Below are 22186 nucleotides of genomic sequence, written 5' to 3'. Positions count from 1 at the left end.
CAATATTTTTTTTTTATAAAAATGTTGTTATGGATGAAAAATCGATTCCATACAAAACTTGATTGATATAGTGAAATATTTAGATAGATATAATTGGTTATAGAGAAATCTGACGATATTTATTATAAGCTTCTCAATTCTCTCCCAAGAAAGCAATATAGGAACAAGCTACACTCAACTGACTGTTGTATTTGTATAATGGTAAAAGAAACAATGAAGTATGCAACATTTTTCTTTTTGCGAGTTTTATATATGAATTATCAGGTGTTTACGTTTCTCACTTGAACTATCACCAAGTATTTATTAAAATATCTTGTGATGTTTTGCTTCACGACAACGGCTGCCTGATATTGTGGGATAGAGGTGTCAAAATGAGCACAAATATAGGTAACCCGCTTAACCCGTTCAAAATTTTATGGGTTGAGCTCAAAATAATTTTATTTAGTTTCAATTTAATACATTGTAAAAGAATTTTTAATTGAGCCCAATTTAATCTCCAATTTCAATCCGTTTTAAGACTCTTTATTTGCATGTGTAGTGCTAGCAAATGGTTGTATTGGACTGGATTTGAATAGATTGAGCCAAATATGATTGGATTATAGTCCACCCATATTTTATACAGATATATATGAATTCGGTCAAATATGTTTTGAATAAAATAGTTCTAATCCACTTTAATCTCCTAAAGCCAAAAAAACATTAAATCAATGTTAAATTGCTACTACCCCAATACTAACACCACCCCATCCCTAAATTACTATTATTTTTTTTAAAAAAAATAAAATAATTCTCATACAAAAAGAAATTTAAATTTGTTTCTACCTTGAACCCCATACCCACTCCACCCCCACCCGCATCTCTTACCACCCCCAATTTTTCAATTAAAAAAAATCACCAACCTACACATCCCTCACCCCTCCCCTTCCCCCACCCCCACCAACAATTTTTGTGGGGTATTGCTTCTCTTAGTCATATTCTTTTTGGAGATCCCTAACCTAGCTATATATCTTTGTGTTTTGCTCATCTCCAAACCTAGTTTAATTAACTACGACTTGCTTGTAGAGTCGTTTTTTCTTTTTGGGTTTCCCACCCGGTGTCCGGGGCTCACATTAGAACTCCGATTAAATTCGGATTGCGCACTGCAGGGCCCATTCGGAGGTGGCGCTCCCAACAGGATTTTCTCCATACCCAGGGCTCGAACCCGAGACCTCTGGTTAAGGGTAAAGCACTCCCACCAGTGCACCACAATCCATGTTGGTTGTACTGTCGTTTCGTTACACTTATATAGTAGGAGTAAATGTGAATGTTCCTAGGAATGTTTTAAATGTGCGCTATTAAAGTTAAAGTATTTACTTATCAGGCCAAGTTTGAGAATTTGTTTATGTAGTATGACAATGAAAAATGTATCAATAATGTCCCACGTAGTAAGTGACACGTACGACAAATATGGATTGCTATAATATTTAATATATATACAAAGGCATGGTGGCCAAAAATAATTAATAAATTAATTGAATCGAGAGTGGAACGCAAAACACAAATAGTTCAAAAACAAAACTAATATAACGGAAAATTGTTTAATTAGAAGCATATGCCATCTCTAGTGAAATTTTTACTTTTCACACACCTTGGAAGCTGAGGCCAAGCTAGCGGGGCAGAACCGCAGAAGGGGCTCTTAGTGAAAATCCTACCTCCACCATTGTCCGGAAGTTATCCTGCCCACTTACTAACTTCCTAGACATTCTGCAAAAACATTGGAAACAATTATTCTAACAAAACATGTGTTAAAAAAGGTCAGTTAAAACAAATAAAAAGGAGCATCAACAGAAAGCTTACCTGTTAGAGAACTGTATACAGTGTGCATTGCCAACTTCTCCACACAAAAGAATGTCCACTTTCCATTTCACCATTAGAACTGCCTTCGCTTCCAAGATCGACGGGGATACTTTACTTTGAAACTATTAAGAAAATGAACCTCGGGCCTTAGCTCAACCTCAAAAATTACCTGATGAAGTGAGCATTGTCCAAGACCATGTAAGGAGATAACCGTTCACTCACTGATCAACAACACGAGAAAATCAAACAGAGACGTACATCATTTACCAGTTCACCGCTCACCATCAAGAACTGATGTCTTACTCCCCAAATCTTCAATCTTGGGAAGCTTTGCTACGATATGCAACAACTTCCAATATAGTTCTGGAACGAGTGAAAAAGCTCAGACAGCTTGCTTCAGTCCATTGAGAGCTTTGTGATGTCTGCAGACAAGTCAGTGATATCATTCTGCTGGAGAACATGCTGATTGATATATTGATATATGACTAGTCACATTTGTTCTTTTTAAAAAGAAAATCCGCAGTGTCCAGCTCGGGGAGACTTTGTAGATTACCATCCCACCCCTCTATCCTTCTCAACTTAAATACTACGCTTTGGCTCCCCAGCAAGACTCGCACTCGTGATATACATACACCTACCACACATCTCACGCTGTACTACCTTTACCGTTGAACCAAAGCTCAAGGCTGATAAATGACTACATTTTTTCTTTCTGATAGCTGAGAAATCCGCTGTCTCCAGCTCCGAAACTTGGTGGATTACTGGCCCGTTCCATCCTTCTCAACTTAAATAGATTTGGATCCTCAGTCCTCAGCATGTCTTGAACACGTGATGCATGCCTACCACACATCTCACATTGTACTACCTTTACCATTGAACAAAAGCCCGGGCTGCATATATATGATTACATTATTTCACACTATACTGAATGATCAAAGTTTCAAGTCTTCTTATGATCTGAAGCACTTGTCCTCTGTTTCTCCTTAGCTTCCTTCTCTGCTTTCTTTCTCTCGAACTCCAGCTGCTTGCGATTTTCCTCTAAGGCTTGATTGAACATTCTTTGGAAGCTCATTAATGTCGAGACAACTAGGAGAAAACGTACAATAGAGGTAAGCTGAGGATCATCTCATTCTAAAGAAGAATTGTTTTAATAACCACAACTTAGAGGATATCAGTATGAAACAAGATATTAGATATATCCATATGAAATTTCTAACAGCTTTTGTACTGACACGACTGAAAATAGTAATAATTGTAAATATTGATTTCAACAATAAAAAAAGAACTCCAGAAAGGAATCAGATAGATGTATGAATGTTGTCGAACATCTGAAGCGAGTGCACAGAACAAAAAGTATAGCAAGGAAGAAGAGGAAAATGAACTTTTGAGTAAAATAGCAAAGATAATTGAATTTTCGATACAAAAGAAAGAAAAGTGACTTTGATCACCTATTTCTAGTAGTTCAGTGACCATTTTAGTAATAAACTCTTGGTTGCCTTGATTAAATATTACCTTGTTCAAATGGACAACGAGCAGGGTCTTCTCCAAAATAAATAATCAGCGAATCCACATTTTTACCCTGTCACATGTGGCAGAAAAGACACCAGACAAGGAATATTTCAATATCGTCGAAGTACTATAAGGACAAAAATACCCGTGTCACAAAAGGACAGACATACCACATCAGAAAAAAGTTGAGCCAAGGAACTGACTTCACCTTCAGCACAGCTAAGAAACTCCGTCAGAGCCTGGCAAGTAGAAGATACACAAACTAATGAGAACACCGGTGTCCTACAATATTTTTTTGTTTGTTATCCTGACAAAATGTGTGTAGCTAATTAGGAAAACTTTTTGATTGCTACTGTACAATGCTGAACCGGACACCACAGTTATAAAAATAATGTTATTGTACAATCTCAAATACTGGTCTCCTCTAAGTAGTAGGGGTTCCAAGAAGAAAATATTAGAGTTTGTCAGCGTGTTGGAACAAGAAAGTGATTACATAACAAAGACGATCATAAATGGCCTGAAATGTAACAGAATCAGTATATTTGTGGATTAGTTAAGCAGATAGATTACCTTACAGAAATTCTCAGACATTAGTCCATCATTTTCTGACATGGACAGCTCGTCTACAACTTTCTCCATTCCTTTGCTAATAGCTTTCATTTCCTCTGCCAAATATTTCAGTTGTATCTGAACAAAAATGGTATTGACTCAGTATTTCCATCCATGTCTCTAATGATTAATAACTATGTCATTAGCCGGTTCAAGTAAAGATACCTTCAATGCGGGTTCCAAGCTGGAAAGATCTTTAGAAAAATCAAGTAGTTCAGGCAATTTGTCCGTAAGGATCTGGCGGAAAAAAAATCATGAACTATTCTGCAAAATATGATTGTCACTAGCACAAGTAAAAGTTACTTCACATGCATTTTGTCAAGATAAAACCTTTAGTTTTTTCATCTTTTTATTTTTCCCTCTGATAGGTAGATAAAACCTTAAAATTTCATGCTGCATAGCCACCTTAAAGAAACCTTGATTGTCAAGAAGGATTGTGCTTGCTAAGATCAAGTGTTAGAGGTAAAGCAATATCAACAAGATGAAAAATCTGGCATTAAACATCACATCTACACACCAAATGCATGAGAGTGATCTTATTATGATCTCGTCAAGCATATAACCCCGTTATTCTGATCTCGTCAAGCATATAACCCCGTTTTTCTGATCTCGTCAAGCTATTTTCCGAGCGAAGATCCTTACCTTGCAAAGATAATGCATGAGAGTCATCTTATTGCTCCATGAACGTGTGTCCGTTAGTTTAAGGAGGCTGTCTAACTTGAACCCAGCAGCAGACCCTATACCGGTAGCATCAAGACAACAATAATTGCTCAAAGAAACACCAAATGGATAAGAATAGCATTCCATGAATCAAACACACAACAAATATTTCTAAGACTAGAAATGCATTAAGCGTTGAGAAATCACTGATTTTTTTAATCTTTCTATTGATATGCTAAAGTTGACAAGTAAAAATCAATGAATTTATTTTTACTGTAGTTGACAAGTAAAAGTGAACAGAAGGAGTATAATTCTGCAATTCTACTGCCCGGTTTCCCATCCTTTGTCTCTTTAAATCAAACAAAAGAAGAAGGCAATAAGACATAAGGAAAATATGGTGAGCAAAATATGCTTCTACTAAGAAACAAATAATAACCAACCTCTTGCAGTTCCCTGGTTGAGAGCATTTCCCAAATACAAAATTGTCTGCAGAACCCCTTTCAATTTCGATGAACCTCTGATCTGCTTAGGACATTGAAACGACACGGGATAGACAAGGATGTTAGAAAACATTTGAGTGTAATAAAAGATTGATCAATAAGGGAGACAAAGAAACAGAAGTAAAATATTTGCCTGATCAGTTGCTGAATTCACAATATTCAGATTGTTCCTTAGCTCAGAAATCTGAAAACATTGTAAAGAAAAAAACACCTTCAGCAAGATGAAACCCCACACTTCTAAATGCAGGCAGCGGATGCACTGTACTCTCACCTGGGATTGAAACTGAATAGTAAATGAGAAAACCCGTAGCTTGGACTCTATTCGTGGGACTTGCATCAGTTCTAACATAAACTGTTACAGAGCCATAGAAATATTATGTAAACTACAGGAAAAAGTCCCTGAAAGAGAAACTGATATCAAGAATCAAGATAAGGTTATTCAGAATGGCATTGGCAGACCTGTTCACATCTACCCAACTTCTCTTTTTCTCCTTTATAACCCTGCAACAGAAACAGAAACGTTGGATAAATGAGTTCGTCAACAACATTCCGATATGTATTGAGTAATATATCTTATTACATTTCTCTTGTGGAATAATTTCTTACCTTGAGCACTTCGATTTCCTCTTTTGTTGGGCAAAACTTAATCAGGTTCTCCACCTGATCAATATCTAATGCTGAATCTTCCAAAGCAAGCACTGAAGTCTATCACAAATATCAAAGTCGAATAAGACAACAACAGAGCCAGCATTCAATTTTCAACAGGTTACATAGTAAAGGTTAGTTCAACATATAGAAGGATTAACAGAAATCAATGAGAAGCTACATAGATTTATAGACTAGGAACACTGATGAAAAGAAGAGTATCATCACTAAGAAGGAGCATCAAAAGTGAAAATAAATTGAAGAGTTAAAGGTCAAACACACACCTAAAGTATCACGTTTTTGCGAGTTTCCTACTTGAACTATTAAGTGTTTACTTTTTCTACATAAACTATCACCAACTATATATCAAAACACACATGTACTATCAGCTGTTCCCTTTTCTTACCTGTACTATCACCATCGTTAAGGTAGGAAAAGGGAACAACTGATAGTTTAGGTGTGCTGTGATAAGTAGTTGGTGACATTTCAAGACTACATGTAGGAAAAATGAACACCTGATAGTTCAGGTAGGAAACTCACAAAAATGTGGCACCTCAGGTGTATTTTTGACCATTTTCTCTAAATTAAATGTATTTAACTATAAAACAATACAGAAGCGATTCCAAGTTGATTGAGACCTTAAAATGGTAAAAGAATTATTGGGCAAACATCACCAATCCTATTGAAGCCATGGAGAAGGAATTGTTAATCATTCAAATATGCACAGATAAATACAAACATATGGTTCATGAAGCTTTACTCGGGGAAATTTTTCTACACCAATCAAGCTGTGCCAAAAAAATATATCCAATATATGCAGATGAATTTTGCTTACCAGCATGTCGTGCAGTGGTATCTTCACCTTAGAAAGCATAATTTCACAATTATAAGCCCGTCTATGATCAACCTACAGAAAAGTAAAAAGGATTAAGATAAATTATCTTCTTACAACATTGTGTTAGAGCTAGTATCACAGTTTTGTCTTCTCTTTCCAGCTATTCATCAGGAGAGAACTCCAGTAGCGTCCGACAGTATAATACATGTATCAGGTAAGGGGGATTTATGCAATGTTACAAATTGTTTAACAAGATTGCATTTAGATCAGGTGTTTCAAAACATTAGGAAGCAAAATTCTGAAATATAATTTATCTAACCAGTGACATGTCATTAAAAGAAAACATCTAATCCAAATAACCAAGAAATTAAATTTATCTGTAGAGCTTAGTAATTTAGAGGATCAATAAACTGTTAGTCAGAATATGAGTGATATCCTGCATTAACTTCTGTGAATGAGAATGTGCTTATCTACTAACATAAGAGGGATATATATTAACTAGAGATACAATCAGCGATTAGATACTAGCATATGACATACAAAACATTGCTATATACTAATAATCAGGGTACCTCTATACGAATATGATAAGTCAGTCTGTTCCCTTTTTCAAGAAACTGATCACATTAACTGTCTAAGTGCCTTCAAATTTTGGTGTCCTATAAAATGGAACTGCAGTTCTTTATACGCTTAATATTTTGTTATATTAAGTAAATTTAAGAATGCTTTAAGTAAACAACAGCACAATCATCACAGAAACCATATGATTGCAAGAACTTGCCATCCTTGAAAATCCAACTAGGATTTATTGTGGCTTTTAATACTTGTGCTTGGCAGGGAGCATAGGAAAGGTTTCAAGTTAATGCAACAACAGTAACTGGTAAACATTTAATCTTTCAAGATGCTGGCACAATAGAAAGATATGATACTACAACCATGACGTTGTACAGTATTGCTTGGTGTTACAAGCTTAGGTTTTGATATAACAAATGTGCTTGGTCAGCGGTTATACTTGATGAAATCTCTATAATCACAATTTGTTAAGCTAAAAGCTCTCCAAACTGGAAATGACCTCATGTAAAACATGAAATGGTGTAACAGATGGGGATGAACGAGCAAGATGCATTAGGAAGATAATCAAGTATAAGAGCTTAAGAATTTTTTTTCAGAAAGTGCATAATTATATTAGTTAAGAACCTCAAGTAGCTTATAAATTTTTTTTAAAAAAATTAAGCTATTAATGTTTATGTCAAACAATGGAATGGTGCAAAGGGATTTTAATTAATTTCAGGAAAACATTTTGTGCATATAAATAAAAAAAAATTAGATAGAAGAGTCACCAGCTGCACTTTCTGAACTTTCTGTCCAAATTTGGTCTTTGAATTCCCGTTCGTTCCTGAACCGACTTGGTCTAAATTTTGAACAGAGAAGAAATATACAAGTTCTGGCATATCAATCACGGATGACCTATAAAACAGAAATGCAGAGAAGTAAATGAAACATTGTACTCTGGAAAAAGGAGTTGACCACATGGGCGCATTAACAATATGTCCAAAACCTACTTGGAGGCATAGCTACATTTTTCAATTTCAGCCCAAAAACTTCCTTGGACTGCTCTACTTATCTTTAACCAATGCAATGGCTTCAGCTTCTTTGTTGAATTGCTTCTTGAAGTCATAGTGCTAAACAACATCCGTCGGTAATTTTTGCTAGGTGGAGGAGCAATAGGAGGGGTTGGAGATGGAGAAGCAGGCATATTATTCACCTTAGGGAAAGGAACCGGAGGAGGAGGAACAGAAGGAACACTCTTTGGGAGATTATTATTATCCTTGAGAGATGAAACCAAGGAGGGAGGAGGTGGTGATGGTGGTACTGCATATAACTCTGTAGGCTTAGAAGCCTGTGATGAAGGCAAAGGAGGTGGTGGAGGTGGACAGGGTTTTTCGGTTAGAGAAAAATCCTCCTTCACAGGCTGCTCAGGAAGTGGTGGAGGTGGAGGTGGACAGGGTTTTTCAATTAGAGAAAAATCCTCCTTCACAGGCTGCTCAGGAAGCGGTGGAGGTGGAGGTGGAGGCAGAGGCAGTAGCATTCCACCTTTGGAAACTAGTCTTTCCTTCAAAGGTGGGGTAGGTGGAGATGGAGGTCGAGGTGGTCCACTTATTGAGGAACAATTCTTGTTCAACCCAGGGGTTGTAAGTAACAGGCATGGGGAAGAACTAGGTGTTGGTGGAGGCAGCGATGGCGGCGGTGGTGGTGGTGATGACCCACCACTGAAAGTTAAATTTTGCTTCAAAGGTGGTGTAGGAGGAGCTGAAGTTTGAGGAGTTCCACACACATAAGCAGAATTCTCCTCCAACACAGGGACTAAATGTGGTACAGGTGGTGGCAATGGTGACGTCCCATTCTTACTGACCAACTTTTCTTCTAAATGTTTGATATTGGGGGGTATGGGGCCTGATGGAGAAGGACTCCCAGAAGGGAAAGTAGGCAGAGAAGGTTCCATTTTGGCAATTATGTCATTCTCACATGGACTTAAAGGCATCCCAAGAGGAAGCAATGATGTGTAAGGTTGAGATACTGTAGTTGCATCATCTTTCAAACATATAGAATTAGTACTTTGGTCTCTGGGAGGAGTAGGCTGCGATGGAGAAGGTACATCCAATTTATCCTTGAGTGGTGGGAGTAGTGCTGGTGGCGTTGGAGCAGGAGATAGAGGCTTTCCAGTGACTATACCTTGATCCTTTGTCAATAAAGGTGGAAGAGTAGGCGACATGAGGACATTTGTCATGAGTGGTCGGTCCTTGATTTCAGATAGAGAAGAAACTTCTTGCAGCTTACCACATTCTTTTCCATGAAGTGAAGGATGTTCCACTGTTTTGCTTTCATGAGGTGACACTGGTGGTGATGTAACAGAAGCACTAGATTCTACACTAAAACCAGTAGAAGTAAGCATTGGAAAAGAGATTGATGGCTGCAACTTTATAATTTTCATCTCAGTTTTTCTTTGACATAATATATAACTACACTCAAACTTGGCATCAACTGGAAAGTAAACACTCCAAATTTGACTATGCACATCTAGACATCTCAACTCGTCTCCACCTTGTCAGTTGAACACTCCAACTTACAAAATGATCATCTAGATACCTCCAAAATTTATATGCCACATCAGCATCGGGTGTCCACGGGACACAATAAGGACGAGTTGTGAAGTGTTTCGTTGTTAGTTGAGGTGTCTAGATGTACACTCTCAAAGATGCAATGCTTACTTGCCAATGATGCCAAGTTTGAGTGTTTCTTTATGTATTATGCCTTTTTTTCCCAACAATCTGAAATTGAGCACTAGATTTTACACTAGTGCCAATAGGGAAAGGTTATGAAAGAGAGATTAATGGTTGCAAGTGTGACATTTTCATCTTACCTTTGGTTTCAACAAGTTGAAACACAGCTTCTTGTTTGTTGCTACGGTATGCTTCAGAGGATGACCCAACCTGCTGCTCCAAAGTAGACTGTGCCAAGCCCTTAGCATTATTCTCTAATGCTGCAGGTTCTTGCCTCTTTTGAGGGTTCTCCAAAGTAGCTTGATCAATGAGCTTGGTAGTGGCTGTTGTCTCAGGTGGAGATCCCAATTTTTCCAGGATCAAATTTGATTCAGTTATTTGTTCGAGCATATTGCTAGCAGCATCACCCTTTTGATTTAGCCAATCGGCACTGTTAATGATTTCCTGAACTTTAGCAAATGCCTCCACTGGAAGGCCATCCTTCTTATCGAAACAAGACAAATCAACAGGGACTACAGAAGCAGCAATATCCATGTCTGAAAAAAGAACCTTCGACCCGTGCATAATTGTAAACTGTTATGCTTCTTGATAGAGCGAACATAAAGATAACAGAAAAGTGAATCTAACGAGAATAGTGATACCTCAATTCTGAAGTCTTTTGGAAATTGATCCTTAGCATCCCACAATGTATCAACTTCATCACTGTTAAGTATCAGAATGCTTGACTGAATAAAAGATGTGTTAAACATGGTTCGAAACATCATTATTTCCCGGTCATCGTGCAAGCTAATACATTCCAAGACAACATCACCTTGTATATGACAATTGATATCAATCTTGACTAATTCACATTCTTCCTGCAACAACATGATAAATGCCTTGTCAATAGTTAGTGGGACTCCAAATTAGAGTTCATACACCATAAAAGATGGAAAGAGTAGGATAGAAAGTCCATATGGATTCTGTGATTGCTCAAGAATGTCGCATATAACAGGACCAAATACAACCAATTTTTACTTGAAGCCCCAATATAGAAGGAATTGTTGTAAAACTGAGGTGTCAGATCAACAAATCAGATACTCAAATGGTCCAATTAACTCTAAATCAAGTATCTTTGTTCCATAAAATCAACAATCTTGACATATTACCATGTAACCTACAACCACACATTGCTCAAGGGCAAAGAATGTATAAATTACTAGTCAAAGAAAGATGTCAGAAACTTCAGTAAATCAAATCATTAGATAGTGGATCATCGATCCACTTAAAATCTTATATAACACCCCTCGTCATCCTATCAAGGATAACACATTCAACATCCTCACTTTATATGCATTTTATCTAAAGAGTTTGACAAGTTCATCAATCATGATTTTTCAAAGTGAAGTTTAGGGGGAACAACTATTTCTTTGGTAAGTCTGAAGTTTATGGACAATTTGACCCCGTTTATGTGTCAATCCTGAACAAAGGATGTCCTTTTCCAGAGAACTTAACAAAGATTCCCTTTTTTTCCCCTCAAGGATAGCAACATTCCTGAAATTGCAAAGGATAGTTGAGTTTTCTGAAGGGGAAAAAATATCTAACCTGCTTGTAGTAACGGACAACATTACTTTTCTTTTGTGTTGAGAACAAACTTTTCGGAGACCGATCAGAAACTATTAATGGATCCTGTCCATAAATACGAAATATGGGCCGACAACCACCCTTGCCATCAAAGTCAGGTATCATCCTTATAATAATGCAATCCAGAGTGAGTGCTCTATCCAAGGGAGGCCATTGTGTGTTCAAGTTCCTTCTTGCTACATACTGTAAATATCTTAGTTGAGAAGGAATTGGATTTAGAGGTTGCATTAAGTGCAAAAGCTCGTGAGGAGCCTGCTTATAAATCATGTCTAAGGTCTTCTGTTCCCCATTGAAATGTCGTCTATATATCAATAATGCAGCCAACATAAATGCCAAAACTGGCCAACCACCCCATTCACAGTGTAGTAGGAGCACATTTTGCTGCCCGAGGGAGAGCCAACTTTCACTGGATCGAAGAAAATGGTTTATCATCTCCATAGAGAGCAAAGGGCATCCTTCATAGTGTCGAGGGTAATCCATTATGGTCACATCATGCTCGGAAAGATCGTTTGCAATCAGGCTTTCTGACTCACCCTGCCGAAAATTGAAAGCCAAAATTGACACGTCAGGGTAATGATCCCGAAGTTGGCTAATTACGCTTGCTACATTGCCTTTGTAATTTTTCTCTTCCCAAACATCAGTAGAGAAACACCTATCAAATACTGCAAATAACAACAGATGCACCTATTAGCTAAACTATTATATGCAGCAGGCAGATATTTTATAGTCATCTGCTTCATTTCATATCCAAATTAGTTCCCTCATATCTTACCATTTGAATTTTGAGCACACAGAAAAAGGACCTAACAGATAATCACTCCACAGTGAAATAGACATTCAAGTTAAAATATGAACAAATATAGCAACAATAGCAACCAATAACTAGTATACTTATAATCAAGGTAAAAGGTCAATTTTTTGAAATGGGGAGCTTTGGACAACTCACCGATTTTGTTTTACTTATTTAATAATTCTATTTTATCATTTACCCTATCTTTTTATAGTAGCTCTACCTCATACCCTACAATTTCTTGTATGTAACGACGGAGAACGATACAATCTATCTAAACATTATATTTATTAAAGCAATGTAGCACGATAACAATACAACACAATACAATTCAATACGATACATTATGAAACAGTACATAACAATCATCCAAACAAAGTGACAAAGCGCACAAAAGAAGGACCCGACAGATGATCAAATTCCGTTTCCACAGTAGAGTTAGACATTAAAGTTAAAATCCGAACAAATAAAGCAAAATTAGCACTTGTTTGTCTTCAAACAACAAATCGAAATTCGATCAAACAAATCAAATTTAGTGATTGGAGAAGTACTCATCCGGCTCAATCTCAACAAAGCAAAGAGTTAATAGGGTTTTCTAAAGAGTTAATTGAGCAATAAGTCAACTCAGAGAGAAAGAAAATGACCTAACAGATGATCACATCTACAGTTCCCATTTTCCACAGTAAAAAAATGACATTCAAGTTAAATTCTGAACAAATAAAGCAAAAATTAGCAATTATTTATCGAAATACGAACAAATAAATCAAACTCAGCAATCGGAGAAGTATTCATCCAGCTTGATCTCAACAAGCAAACAGTGAACATATGATCACTTCTACCGTTCCCATTTCCACAGTAAAATTAGAAATTCAAGTTAAAATCCGAACAAATAAAGCAAAATTAACAATTTACAACTCCAAATTACTCAAATTTAGTAGTAATTATCTAGCTCGATCGCAACAACCAAACAGAAAAAAAAAAAAGGAAAAAAAAAGGGGAAAACGAACCGTAAACTCTGTCGCCTCCGATCTCAAGCAGTCCATCTGGTGGCTTCCGATAGAACAATTTCCGAAACAACGCCATTGTTAATGGTTACTGAAGAAAACAGAGCTTCGTAGTTCCTTTACAATTAACAGAACTTTATGCTTTATTGCATCAATTTCGATATTTATATAAGTTTCTCCGTCGATGTGAAGAGGAAATTTGGTTCGTATTGATCGATTTTTTTTAGTATATATTTTTTCTTCATACACAAGAAAAGGAGAAGCTTACAGTACAAGTTGAGGGATCAACTACTATTAACAACTTTAACTGTTGTAGACGAAAATGCACAATTTTTACCGGGAAAATGGTCTATTTTTTTATTTTTTTTTCTTAAATCGAGAAATTAACATAAATCGCCGGGTGTATAGAGAAAAATAATTGAAGTGAATGAATAATATATAAGTAGTTAAATACTTGTGTACATGAAAAAAATAGTTTGGAAGATATATAATATATGCACATATATTAAGGGCCCGTTTGGCCATGCGATATGGTATCATGATATGGAATCATGAGATGAAATTGAAGGTTTGTTTGGACATGCGATATGAAATTTTTGTGTTGTATATTTTCTCATAAACATAAAAATCCCATAAGTTGTAAAACTATTAAAATAGCCCAAATTGTTTATTCAATCTTATCAAATAAACAAAAAATTATACAATCGCATAATAAATTATTACAAAGTTATTTGTTCTCCACTTAAGTAATTGTTTCATCTAACTTTAATTTAATAAAAAAAATTGAACATAAATTGTACTTGATATGCTCATATCTCTCAACTACTCTTACAAATAACCTATAAAGTAGAAAAAATACATACATTAATGAGTAAATATTAACTTAGAAGTTAAATACACTAAGATAAAAATTAACAAACATCACTGACTTCTAACTATTTACAAGAAAAATCAATAGTTAAATATTATAGACTAACGAAATTTTAAAAAGTTACCACAAGTTTGAGTCAAAAACACTTCTAATAAAATTTAATCAAAAAAATTATAACTAGTCCACTTGACTAAATATTAATAACTAATTGATCAAATTTTTCCCAAGTCCTCAATCCATTGGACTTGATATTCTTCAGTCATGTGAACGAACATTTTGCGAATACTAAGATTAAGAAAGTGCGGCATCGCCAATGAAAATCGTCTTTTATCAATATTATGCTTAGTCATAAGATTAAGACGTTTTTTTTATTATGAAAAATCAAAAAAGTATTACTCCCTTCGTTCTTATTTATATTCACCAAATGAATTTCTACTTTATCATTTATATTCACCAAATTTAAAGTAATAATAAAATTTTATATTGGTGAGAATAATAAATTTTAAAAAGTAATGATGTGATTATAAATTTTATTTACATATGAAACAAATGGTTAGTAGATATAAATGTGGGGTTGTTTTAACAAAATATAAACTCATGGATCAATTATTGTATTAAAATATCTCAAATCATGATATGGAATTGCCATATAATTCCATATCATGGTTTTTGGAGAATATGGTATCACCTCTCATGATATGGAATCATGAGATGGAATCAGCGTAAAATCGCATGTCCAAACGCTGATTCCATCTCACAACACCATATCATGATATGGTATCGCATGGCCAAACGCCTATTAAATATATTGATTATAATAAATATTTGTGATCGAGCAACTAACTCTGTAACATTCCTTTTTGTAGTTTCCTGATCAGGGACGGAGTCAGTGTAATTTGGATTATGCTGTTGATACATTATTACATTTTTTAATGTTTATATAGTAGATGTTAAACTCATTTGAATTGGTATGTTTACTTCATATTTTAACTCCTTCGGTAAAAATTATGGCTCCACTTCCCAACGATTGTTTGGAATCCATATTGAGGCTCTGGCTAATTTGAATTAACACCATTTAAGAAAGTATTGCTCCCTATAAGAATTTAATTCATATACTAGCTTTAAATCTAAAATATTTAATTAAGAATGAAGAAATTATATAAACTTCTGGACTCCTAATGGATGGGTCAATTTTAGTGAATCTATTGCGTACATTTACAAGATGATAAAAATATACTATTAGTCATTTCAATTTCATCATATATTAGGAGATTTACTAATTTCCGATATAACATGCAACTATTATATTTTACGTTTTACTTATACTTCATCCCATATACATGCAACTATTATATTAATTGATTGTTTTACTAATCGATTTGAATAGATTGGGCTTTTGTTCTTGACAATGTTTAGTCATAAGCATATCTCTTTTGGTCGTATCAATCTGGCCTATAAAACATTCTTTGTCCTTTTGGACAATGATAGGTAGTAGAGTAGTCAATCGATCTCAAACATGACAAATATATAGAAATACCTAGCTTGTAAGAGTTTAAGTTGTAAACATCTTTGTTGTAAGAAAAACATTTACACTAACCCAAACGACATCTACAGACAAACCTGTTTAATCTTGAAGATGAGATAGGTTACCTGCTTAATCAATTTATATAAAATTTCACTTGGTCATTTTATGATTATGCATCATTCAAGAACATAGTACATGGTGTTTGCTACTTAGTTCTAACCTGAAATCATCTGCTATAGTTTCTTGATCCACCAACTAACTCTAACGCCCTATTGAAAAGATTGATATAAAGAAACTAAAATCCAAAATCAAACTAGGATTTCGATTCATTTAATTGGTGGACGAGGGGTCTCCCATACATCAAAAATATCTTCATCACCATGAAGAGCAAAAAGACGATCACCATCAATTGAAAAATCACAAATCCAACCACCATGACTCTGTCGAACCTCTGATGTTAGAATCCAATCAGAACCGAGATTCTATCCTTCATTGATGAAAACAATTGTCCCTCATGAAATGCAAGTTTGGGATAGCAGTTGTTGTTACCTCCGAAAAAAGATGAATTCGTGTTGTCCCTTGTAGTTTCTTTCCATTCCACACTTGCATCAGTAGTACTTCTCAAATCAATGGAACCCAAACGCGCATTTTCATCTACTACACAAATGGAATAACTCTCCTCTATTGCTATCACGTCTCTAAACTTTGTTTGATCAGTAATATAAGGCTTTTTCACTCGATCCCTAACATCAGACCACGACATAACCATCGTGTTTTTCCTAAAATCTAACAAGCTGATGCAACAATTTTCATCCCTTGGATGAAAACTAGTGGCCATCAAACAGTTGGTACCGTGCAACCATTGCAACCGGCTAGCATTACCATATGTATAGTATGGCAAGAAATCTATCTGCTTACCTGTGACTTGGTCCCAAACACCGATTCCATGCTCATTGCTAGTACTTCTACAATTAAAGAATAACTTGTAATCCGAGCTACAACTTAGTATACCTGTTGTGTAATCATTCATTTCATCAGTAACCTGAAATTTATACCTCAATTCCCCTGTGGATGCCCTGAATAACCCTATGCCTCCATTAGCTATCTTTTCATCAGAGCTAACCACAATATTTTCAGAATCAACCCAACAAACATCGTTCACCTTACGATAATCAAGATTGATTGTAGGGTGTTCTTCTAGAATCAAGTCGTACACGTGAGCCACACTACCCTGACTCACACAGCACCAGCCATTCGGGCCAGCCTGAATGGCTGGTGTGAACTTACCATCTCCTACTAACAAGCCTGTTATGGACTTTGCCAGCCGGAGTCTATTGCCATCAAATGTATCACATTCAGCTGACTTGACATGATCCAAAATGCCATAATATTCAGCATCTCTGTATAGGAACTTTTTATCGATCTTTGGAGGAATATAAAGCTCCCCGGTTCTGAGTAAGTCCAAAAGGACACCAAAATAATCGGGATTTCTATCGATGAAGTGTTCAGTGATTGCTGCATCAGAATGCAGATTCCAATTCTCATCAAACATGGCTCCAAAGAATGATTTTTTGCCAGCTACTGCTAAGGTTGTTGCCGTAGTTTTGAAGATTTTGCCACCAACATTGAATTTCACCCTGTCTCTTGGAAATCCCATCATTCAGAAGTATCCAAAAAATACTGAAATGAACTTAAAATTGTGCTGAAAAAGTATTGTTTATATATATAACAATTCACCAAAGAGAGCTACATTTGGCATACAAAGAGTTTTGGTGTCTATTTAGTTTCTCCATGATTCAATGTAAGGATGTAAAAGGTTAGCATTAAAATTTCAGATTGAGACTATTAATTTTCATGATTAAGCCTTTGTTTATTCGACTTATTTGAATAGATTGGGATTTGTTTTCAGTAGCGTTTAGCCATAAGCCTGTGTCTATTTGTCGTGTGGTCGAGTCTATAAGATTATGAATGAGCTGTTATTATTGTCCTTTCAGATTACCGTCTTCTCCTCCTTTCTGCTGACGTTGTCTAATGTTTCCACACAATCTAATGATAGCGAAACTGTCTAGTACAATGGTCAATTGATCTCAGGCATTCACAAATAAAAATGCCTATAGAAGAGGCAGGGCAAGGGTAGTTATTGACAAATTGTTTTAAATTATATACATGCTCAGTGTAAAGAACATTTTACTCTATCAGGTTACCAAATGACATCTATAGATAAGCCTTCTTATCATGTAGGGCTTGTAATCTCGAAAACTATGAACTAACTATAATGACCTCTTGAAATCATCGATATAAATAAAAGAAACAAATTAAACTAGGATATAGATTCATATAATTAGCGGACGAGGGGTCTTCCATACATCAATAACATTTTCTTCTTTACCAAGAGCAAAAAGACAGCACTACCAATTGCAAAATCACTAATCAAACCACCATGAGTCTGTCGAAGCTCTGATGTTACTACGATCCAATCAGAACCACAATAAACTGAAATACTATCATCCATTGATGAAAACAGTTGCCCCTCATGAAATGTCAATTAGTTATAACAAGGTTTAGTACTCACGCGAGTAGCGAAAAGCTTAACACCTTTGGTAGATTCTCTGCATTTTACCCTTAGCTCAGTAAAATGGAAATGCTACATAAATAATTAACCTTTGATGCACCAGGAATCTAAAAAAGCTGTTTGGTTTATCAGTTTTAAAGAAACTTCCAATTTACTTTATTCGAAGGATCCTGAGAAGATTAACGATAAAAACTTACCCACACACGGTGTTTACATCAAGATTTTCCAAGATAAACATATAGAACTTCATTTTTACCATTAAAAAAAAATGGTACTTTCTTTGATCCACCAGCTCTAACAATCTATTGAGAATAGGGATAGAAGAACAAAACCAAACTAGGATATAGATTCATGTCATTGGTGAACGAGGGGTGTCCCATACATCAAGAACATCTTCGTTTCTATGAAGAGCAAAAAGGTGGTCACCACCAATTGAAAAATCCCAAATTGGACCACCGTGACTCTGTTGAAACTGTGATGTTGGAACCCAATCAGAACCAGAATAAACCGTAATGGTATCGTTCAATGATGAAAACAATTGCCCCTCGTGAAATGCCAGTTTGGGATAACAAGAGTAACTTCTACCCTCCCAGGGAAAAAAAGGTATAACACCCTTGATAGAATTTCTCCAATTTATTGTTCCATTACCCCTCAAATCCATGAAACCAAGACACTCATTCCAATCTACTATACAGATTGAACTACTCTCCTCTATCTCAACCACATCTCTAAAAATTTTCTCACAAGCAATGTCATAACTGCTCCTTGCGTAGACACCAGACCAAGACCAAACCACCTTGTCATTCCTAACATCATACAAGCTGATATCATTCCTTGGGTGGAAACTAGCAATCATCAAACATTTGGTATCATGTAGCCATTGCAGCCTGCTAGCATTGTGTTGATACTTGTATGGTGACCAATCGAGGAAATCTATTTGCTTACCTGCAACTTGGTCCCAAACACCGATCCCATGTTTATTGCTAGTGCTCTTAGTACAACTGGAAAACAGCTTGTTATCCGAGCTAACACCGAGTGCATCTGCTGTATAACCTTTTAATACATCTGTAACTTGAAATTTATATCTCAATTCCCCTGTGGAAGCATTGAATAACCCCATGCCTCCACTATCTAGATTTTCATCAGAGCTAACCACAATATTTTCAGAATCAATCCAACAAAGATTGTTTGCCTTATGGTAATCAAGATTGATTGTAGGACGTTCTTCTAGCATCCAATCGTACATGTGAACCACACTACCATGCGCCACACAGCACCAGCCATTCGGGCTGGCTTGGATGGCCCGAGATATCTCACCCCTGTTATGGACCGTGCCAATCGAGGCCTATTGCCATCAAATTTATCACACTCAGCTGACCTGACATGATCCAGAATGCCATAATATTCAGCCTCTTTGTATACGAGCTTTTTATCTATCTTTGGAGGAATATATAGCTCTCCTGTTCTGAGCAGGTTAAGAAGGACAGCAAAATAATCAGGGTCCCTATCGATGAAGTGTTCAGTGATTGCTGAATCAGAATGCAGGTTCCAATTCTCATCTAACATGGCTCGAAAGAGTGAATTTTGGCCAGCAAATTCTAAGGTTGTGGCTGTAGTTACGAAGATTCTGCCACCAACATTGAGTTTCACCCTACCTTTCGGAGTTCCCATTATTCAAAAGTACCCAATAAATACTAAAATGAAGTTCAAATTGTGCTGAAAATGTATGGTATATAAAGCCCTTCAAAAGGCATCAGTGGTCAGTCTATACCAATTCCCAAAGAAAGCATACAAAGAGTTATTTGGTGTCTGTTTAGTTTTTCCATAATTTATTTTCCCCATGTTTCAAATGTAAGGAATGTAAAAGGTTCTCTCAAATCACTGGTATCAAATAAGAGCTAAAGGCAATACATTTACGGGGGGGAATGCAGATATACCCGATTTTGGGGCAACCATTGATGTCATACCCGTTGTGCACAAAAAATGGTGAATTTCCTACTTCGGAACACACTTCAGACTTACACAACTAAAATTTGCTGATCATCTTAGTTGTAATATAACTGCAACATAAAGGATTAACATTTGATACATCATACATCTAAAAATATAGCTTTCAAATTAACTTTATTAGATTGCTGAGAAGATAAAGATACATGAATGAAATATGCAGAAGTTGGATGGTGTAAACTGAATATCGGCTATGGAGTTGTTGATAAACCAACTCTAACAATCTAAATTTTATATAATTGGTGGACGAGGGGTCTCCCATACATTTATTATATTTCCTGTACTTTGCAGAGAGAAAAGACGGTTACCACCAATTGAATAATCATGAATTGCACCAAAATCACTATGTCTAAGCTGTGATGTTCGAAGCCAATCAGAACCAGAATGCACTGAAATTCTATTGTTAAACGATGAAAACAATTGCCCTTCGTGATATGCCAGTTTGGGAAAATACGGACTAGCAAAAGGATCTTCCGTATTTCTCCAATTTACACCTCTAGCGGTACTCCTCAAATCCATGAAACCTAAAGCTCCATTCCAACGTAATGCACAAATTGAACTACTCTCCTCTATCACTATTGCATCTTGAATAGTACGATCACAAGGTCTGTCGTGCTTCTCAGTCAATAACCGAACCGTAGTGTTATCTCTAAAGTCAAACAAGATGATATCAACCTTTGTACAATCCAAATAAAAGGCCATCAAACAGTTGGTACCAGGTAACCATTGCAGCCTGCTAGCCTTTTTAAGTGAGAGATGAGGTGGACTACAGTGGAAATTTATCAGCTTACCTGTGACTAGATCCCAATTGCCAATCCCATGGTGTTCATCACCGTTTTCACAACTCGAGAACAACTTGTAATCTGAGCCAAAATCTAGTGTACTTGCTGTGGAAAATGGAGCTAAACCGCTCGATTTATCTGTAACTTGAAATTTACACCTTGATTTCCCTGTGGATGCATTGAATAGCCTCATGCCTCCATTTGCTAGTCTTTTATCAGAGCTTATCACAATATGTTTGTCATCAACCCAACAAATGTCTCTCACCTTATGGTGCGCAATATGTATTATAGGATGTTCTTCAAGCATCCAGTCGTACACGCGAACAACACTACCCTGAGCCAGACAGCACCATCCACTCGGGCTAGCTCGAATAGTGTATGCAAGAGTTCCATTCGCTGCTGACCAGTCCGTTATGGGCTGTGCCAACTGGGCCCTATTTCCATCAAACGGACCCCATTTAGCTAACCTGACATGATCAAGAATGCCACAATATTCTGCCTCTCTGTATAGGAGATATTTATCTATCTTCGGAGGAATATAAAGCTCTCCTGTTCTGAGCAGGTTAAGAAGGACGGCGAAATAATCAGGGTCTCTATCTATGAAGTATTCAGTCATAGCTGGATCTGAATGCACGTTCCAATTCTCATCTAACATAGCTCGAAAGAGTGAATTTTCGCCAGCAATTGCTAAGGTTGTAGCCGTAGTTTCAAAGATTCTGCCACCAACATTGAATTTTACCTTGTCTTTTGGAGTTCCCATTCTTCAAAAATGTCGTAGTACCCTGAAATTCAAAATCAATACTAATGTAAAAGATAAAAAGAGCGATCTGATGCACAAAGCATCCCGCTTTACCCTGTCCAGGGAAGGTCCGCACCCAAGAGATGTAATGTAGACAACCTAACCTAATGCAAGCATTAGTGGCCGCTTAGAAAAGAATTTCTACAACAACTTACCCACTATAATCTCACAAGTGAGGTTTGCGGAGGCCCTCGATTCAAGTAAAGCATCTCAAAGCAGTTTGAAAAAGAGAATACAGAAACGGAATAGTAACAACAATGAAATATAGCACTATGGAAAACAGTACATAGCATACATATAGAAAGAGCAATAACAACAACGAACCAGTGAGATTGAAA

General features: G+C 36.3%; 2 protein-coding genes and 2 pseudogenes across 6 annotated transcripts; all 4 read right to left on the bottom strand.

The window, feature by feature from the left end:
• Positions 1-2695: 2695 nt before the first annotated feature.
• LOC125811477 (formin-like protein 13) lies at positions 2696-13479 on the bottom strand. Of its 5 annotated transcripts, XM_049490975.1 has the most exons (18): positions 13296-13479; positions 11460-12160; positions 10517-10732; positions 10016-10424; positions 8157-9519; positions 7935-8061; positions 6595-6666; positions 5721-5819; positions 5574-5615; positions 5386-5466; positions 5248-5298; positions 5055-5136; positions 4597-4691; positions 4120-4191; positions 3916-4032; positions 3516-3584; positions 3349-3415; positions 2696-2922 (listed from the first exon to the last, which is right to left on the bottom strand). In XM_049490975.1, the coding sequence occupies exons 1-18, from the start codon at positions 13369-13371 to the stop codon at positions 2777-2779; spliced, it is 3885 nt and encodes a 1294-aa protein (XP_049346932.1). In that variant the 5' UTR covers positions 13372-13479; the 3' UTR covers positions 2696-2776. The 5 variants fall into 5 exon arrangements, 4 of the variants coding, with proteins under 4 accessions (XP_049346932.1, XP_049346933.1, XP_049346935.1 ...); XM_049490976.1 differs by lacking the exon at positions 2696-2922 and having other exon boundaries at positions 3491-3584; XR_007441912.1 differs by lacking the exon at positions 2696-2922 and having other exon boundaries at positions 3364-3415; positions 4120-4148.
• Positions 13480-16014: 2535 nt separating this feature from the next.
• LOC125811909 (BTB/POZ domain-containing protein At4g30940-like) lies at positions 16015-17345 on the bottom strand (annotated as a pseudogene).
• A 1264-nt stretch (positions 17346-18609) lies between these two features.
• LOC125811908 (BTB/POZ domain-containing protein At4g30940-like) lies at positions 18610-19931 on the bottom strand (annotated as a pseudogene).
• Positions 19932-20498: 567 nt separating this feature from the next.
• Positions 20499-21809, bottom strand: LOC125811907 (BTB/POZ domain-containing protein At4g30940-like). Its single transcript, XM_049491455.1, has one exon. The coding sequence runs from the start codon at positions 21807-21809 to the stop codon at positions 20499-20501; it is 1311 nt and encodes a 436-aa protein (XP_049347412.1).
• Positions 21810-22186: the final 377 nt, after the last annotated feature.

This window comes from Solanum verrucosum, unplaced genomic scaffold (assembly GCF_900185275.1).
Source record: "Solanum verrucosum unplaced genomic scaffold, falcon-dt-bn FXZP01000238.1, whole genome shotgun sequence".
NCBI classification, from domain to species: Eukaryota; Viridiplantae; Streptophyta; class Magnoliopsida; order Solanales; family Solanaceae; genus Solanum; species Solanum verrucosum.
This window is presented reverse-complemented; position numbering and strand designations above follow the sequence as displayed.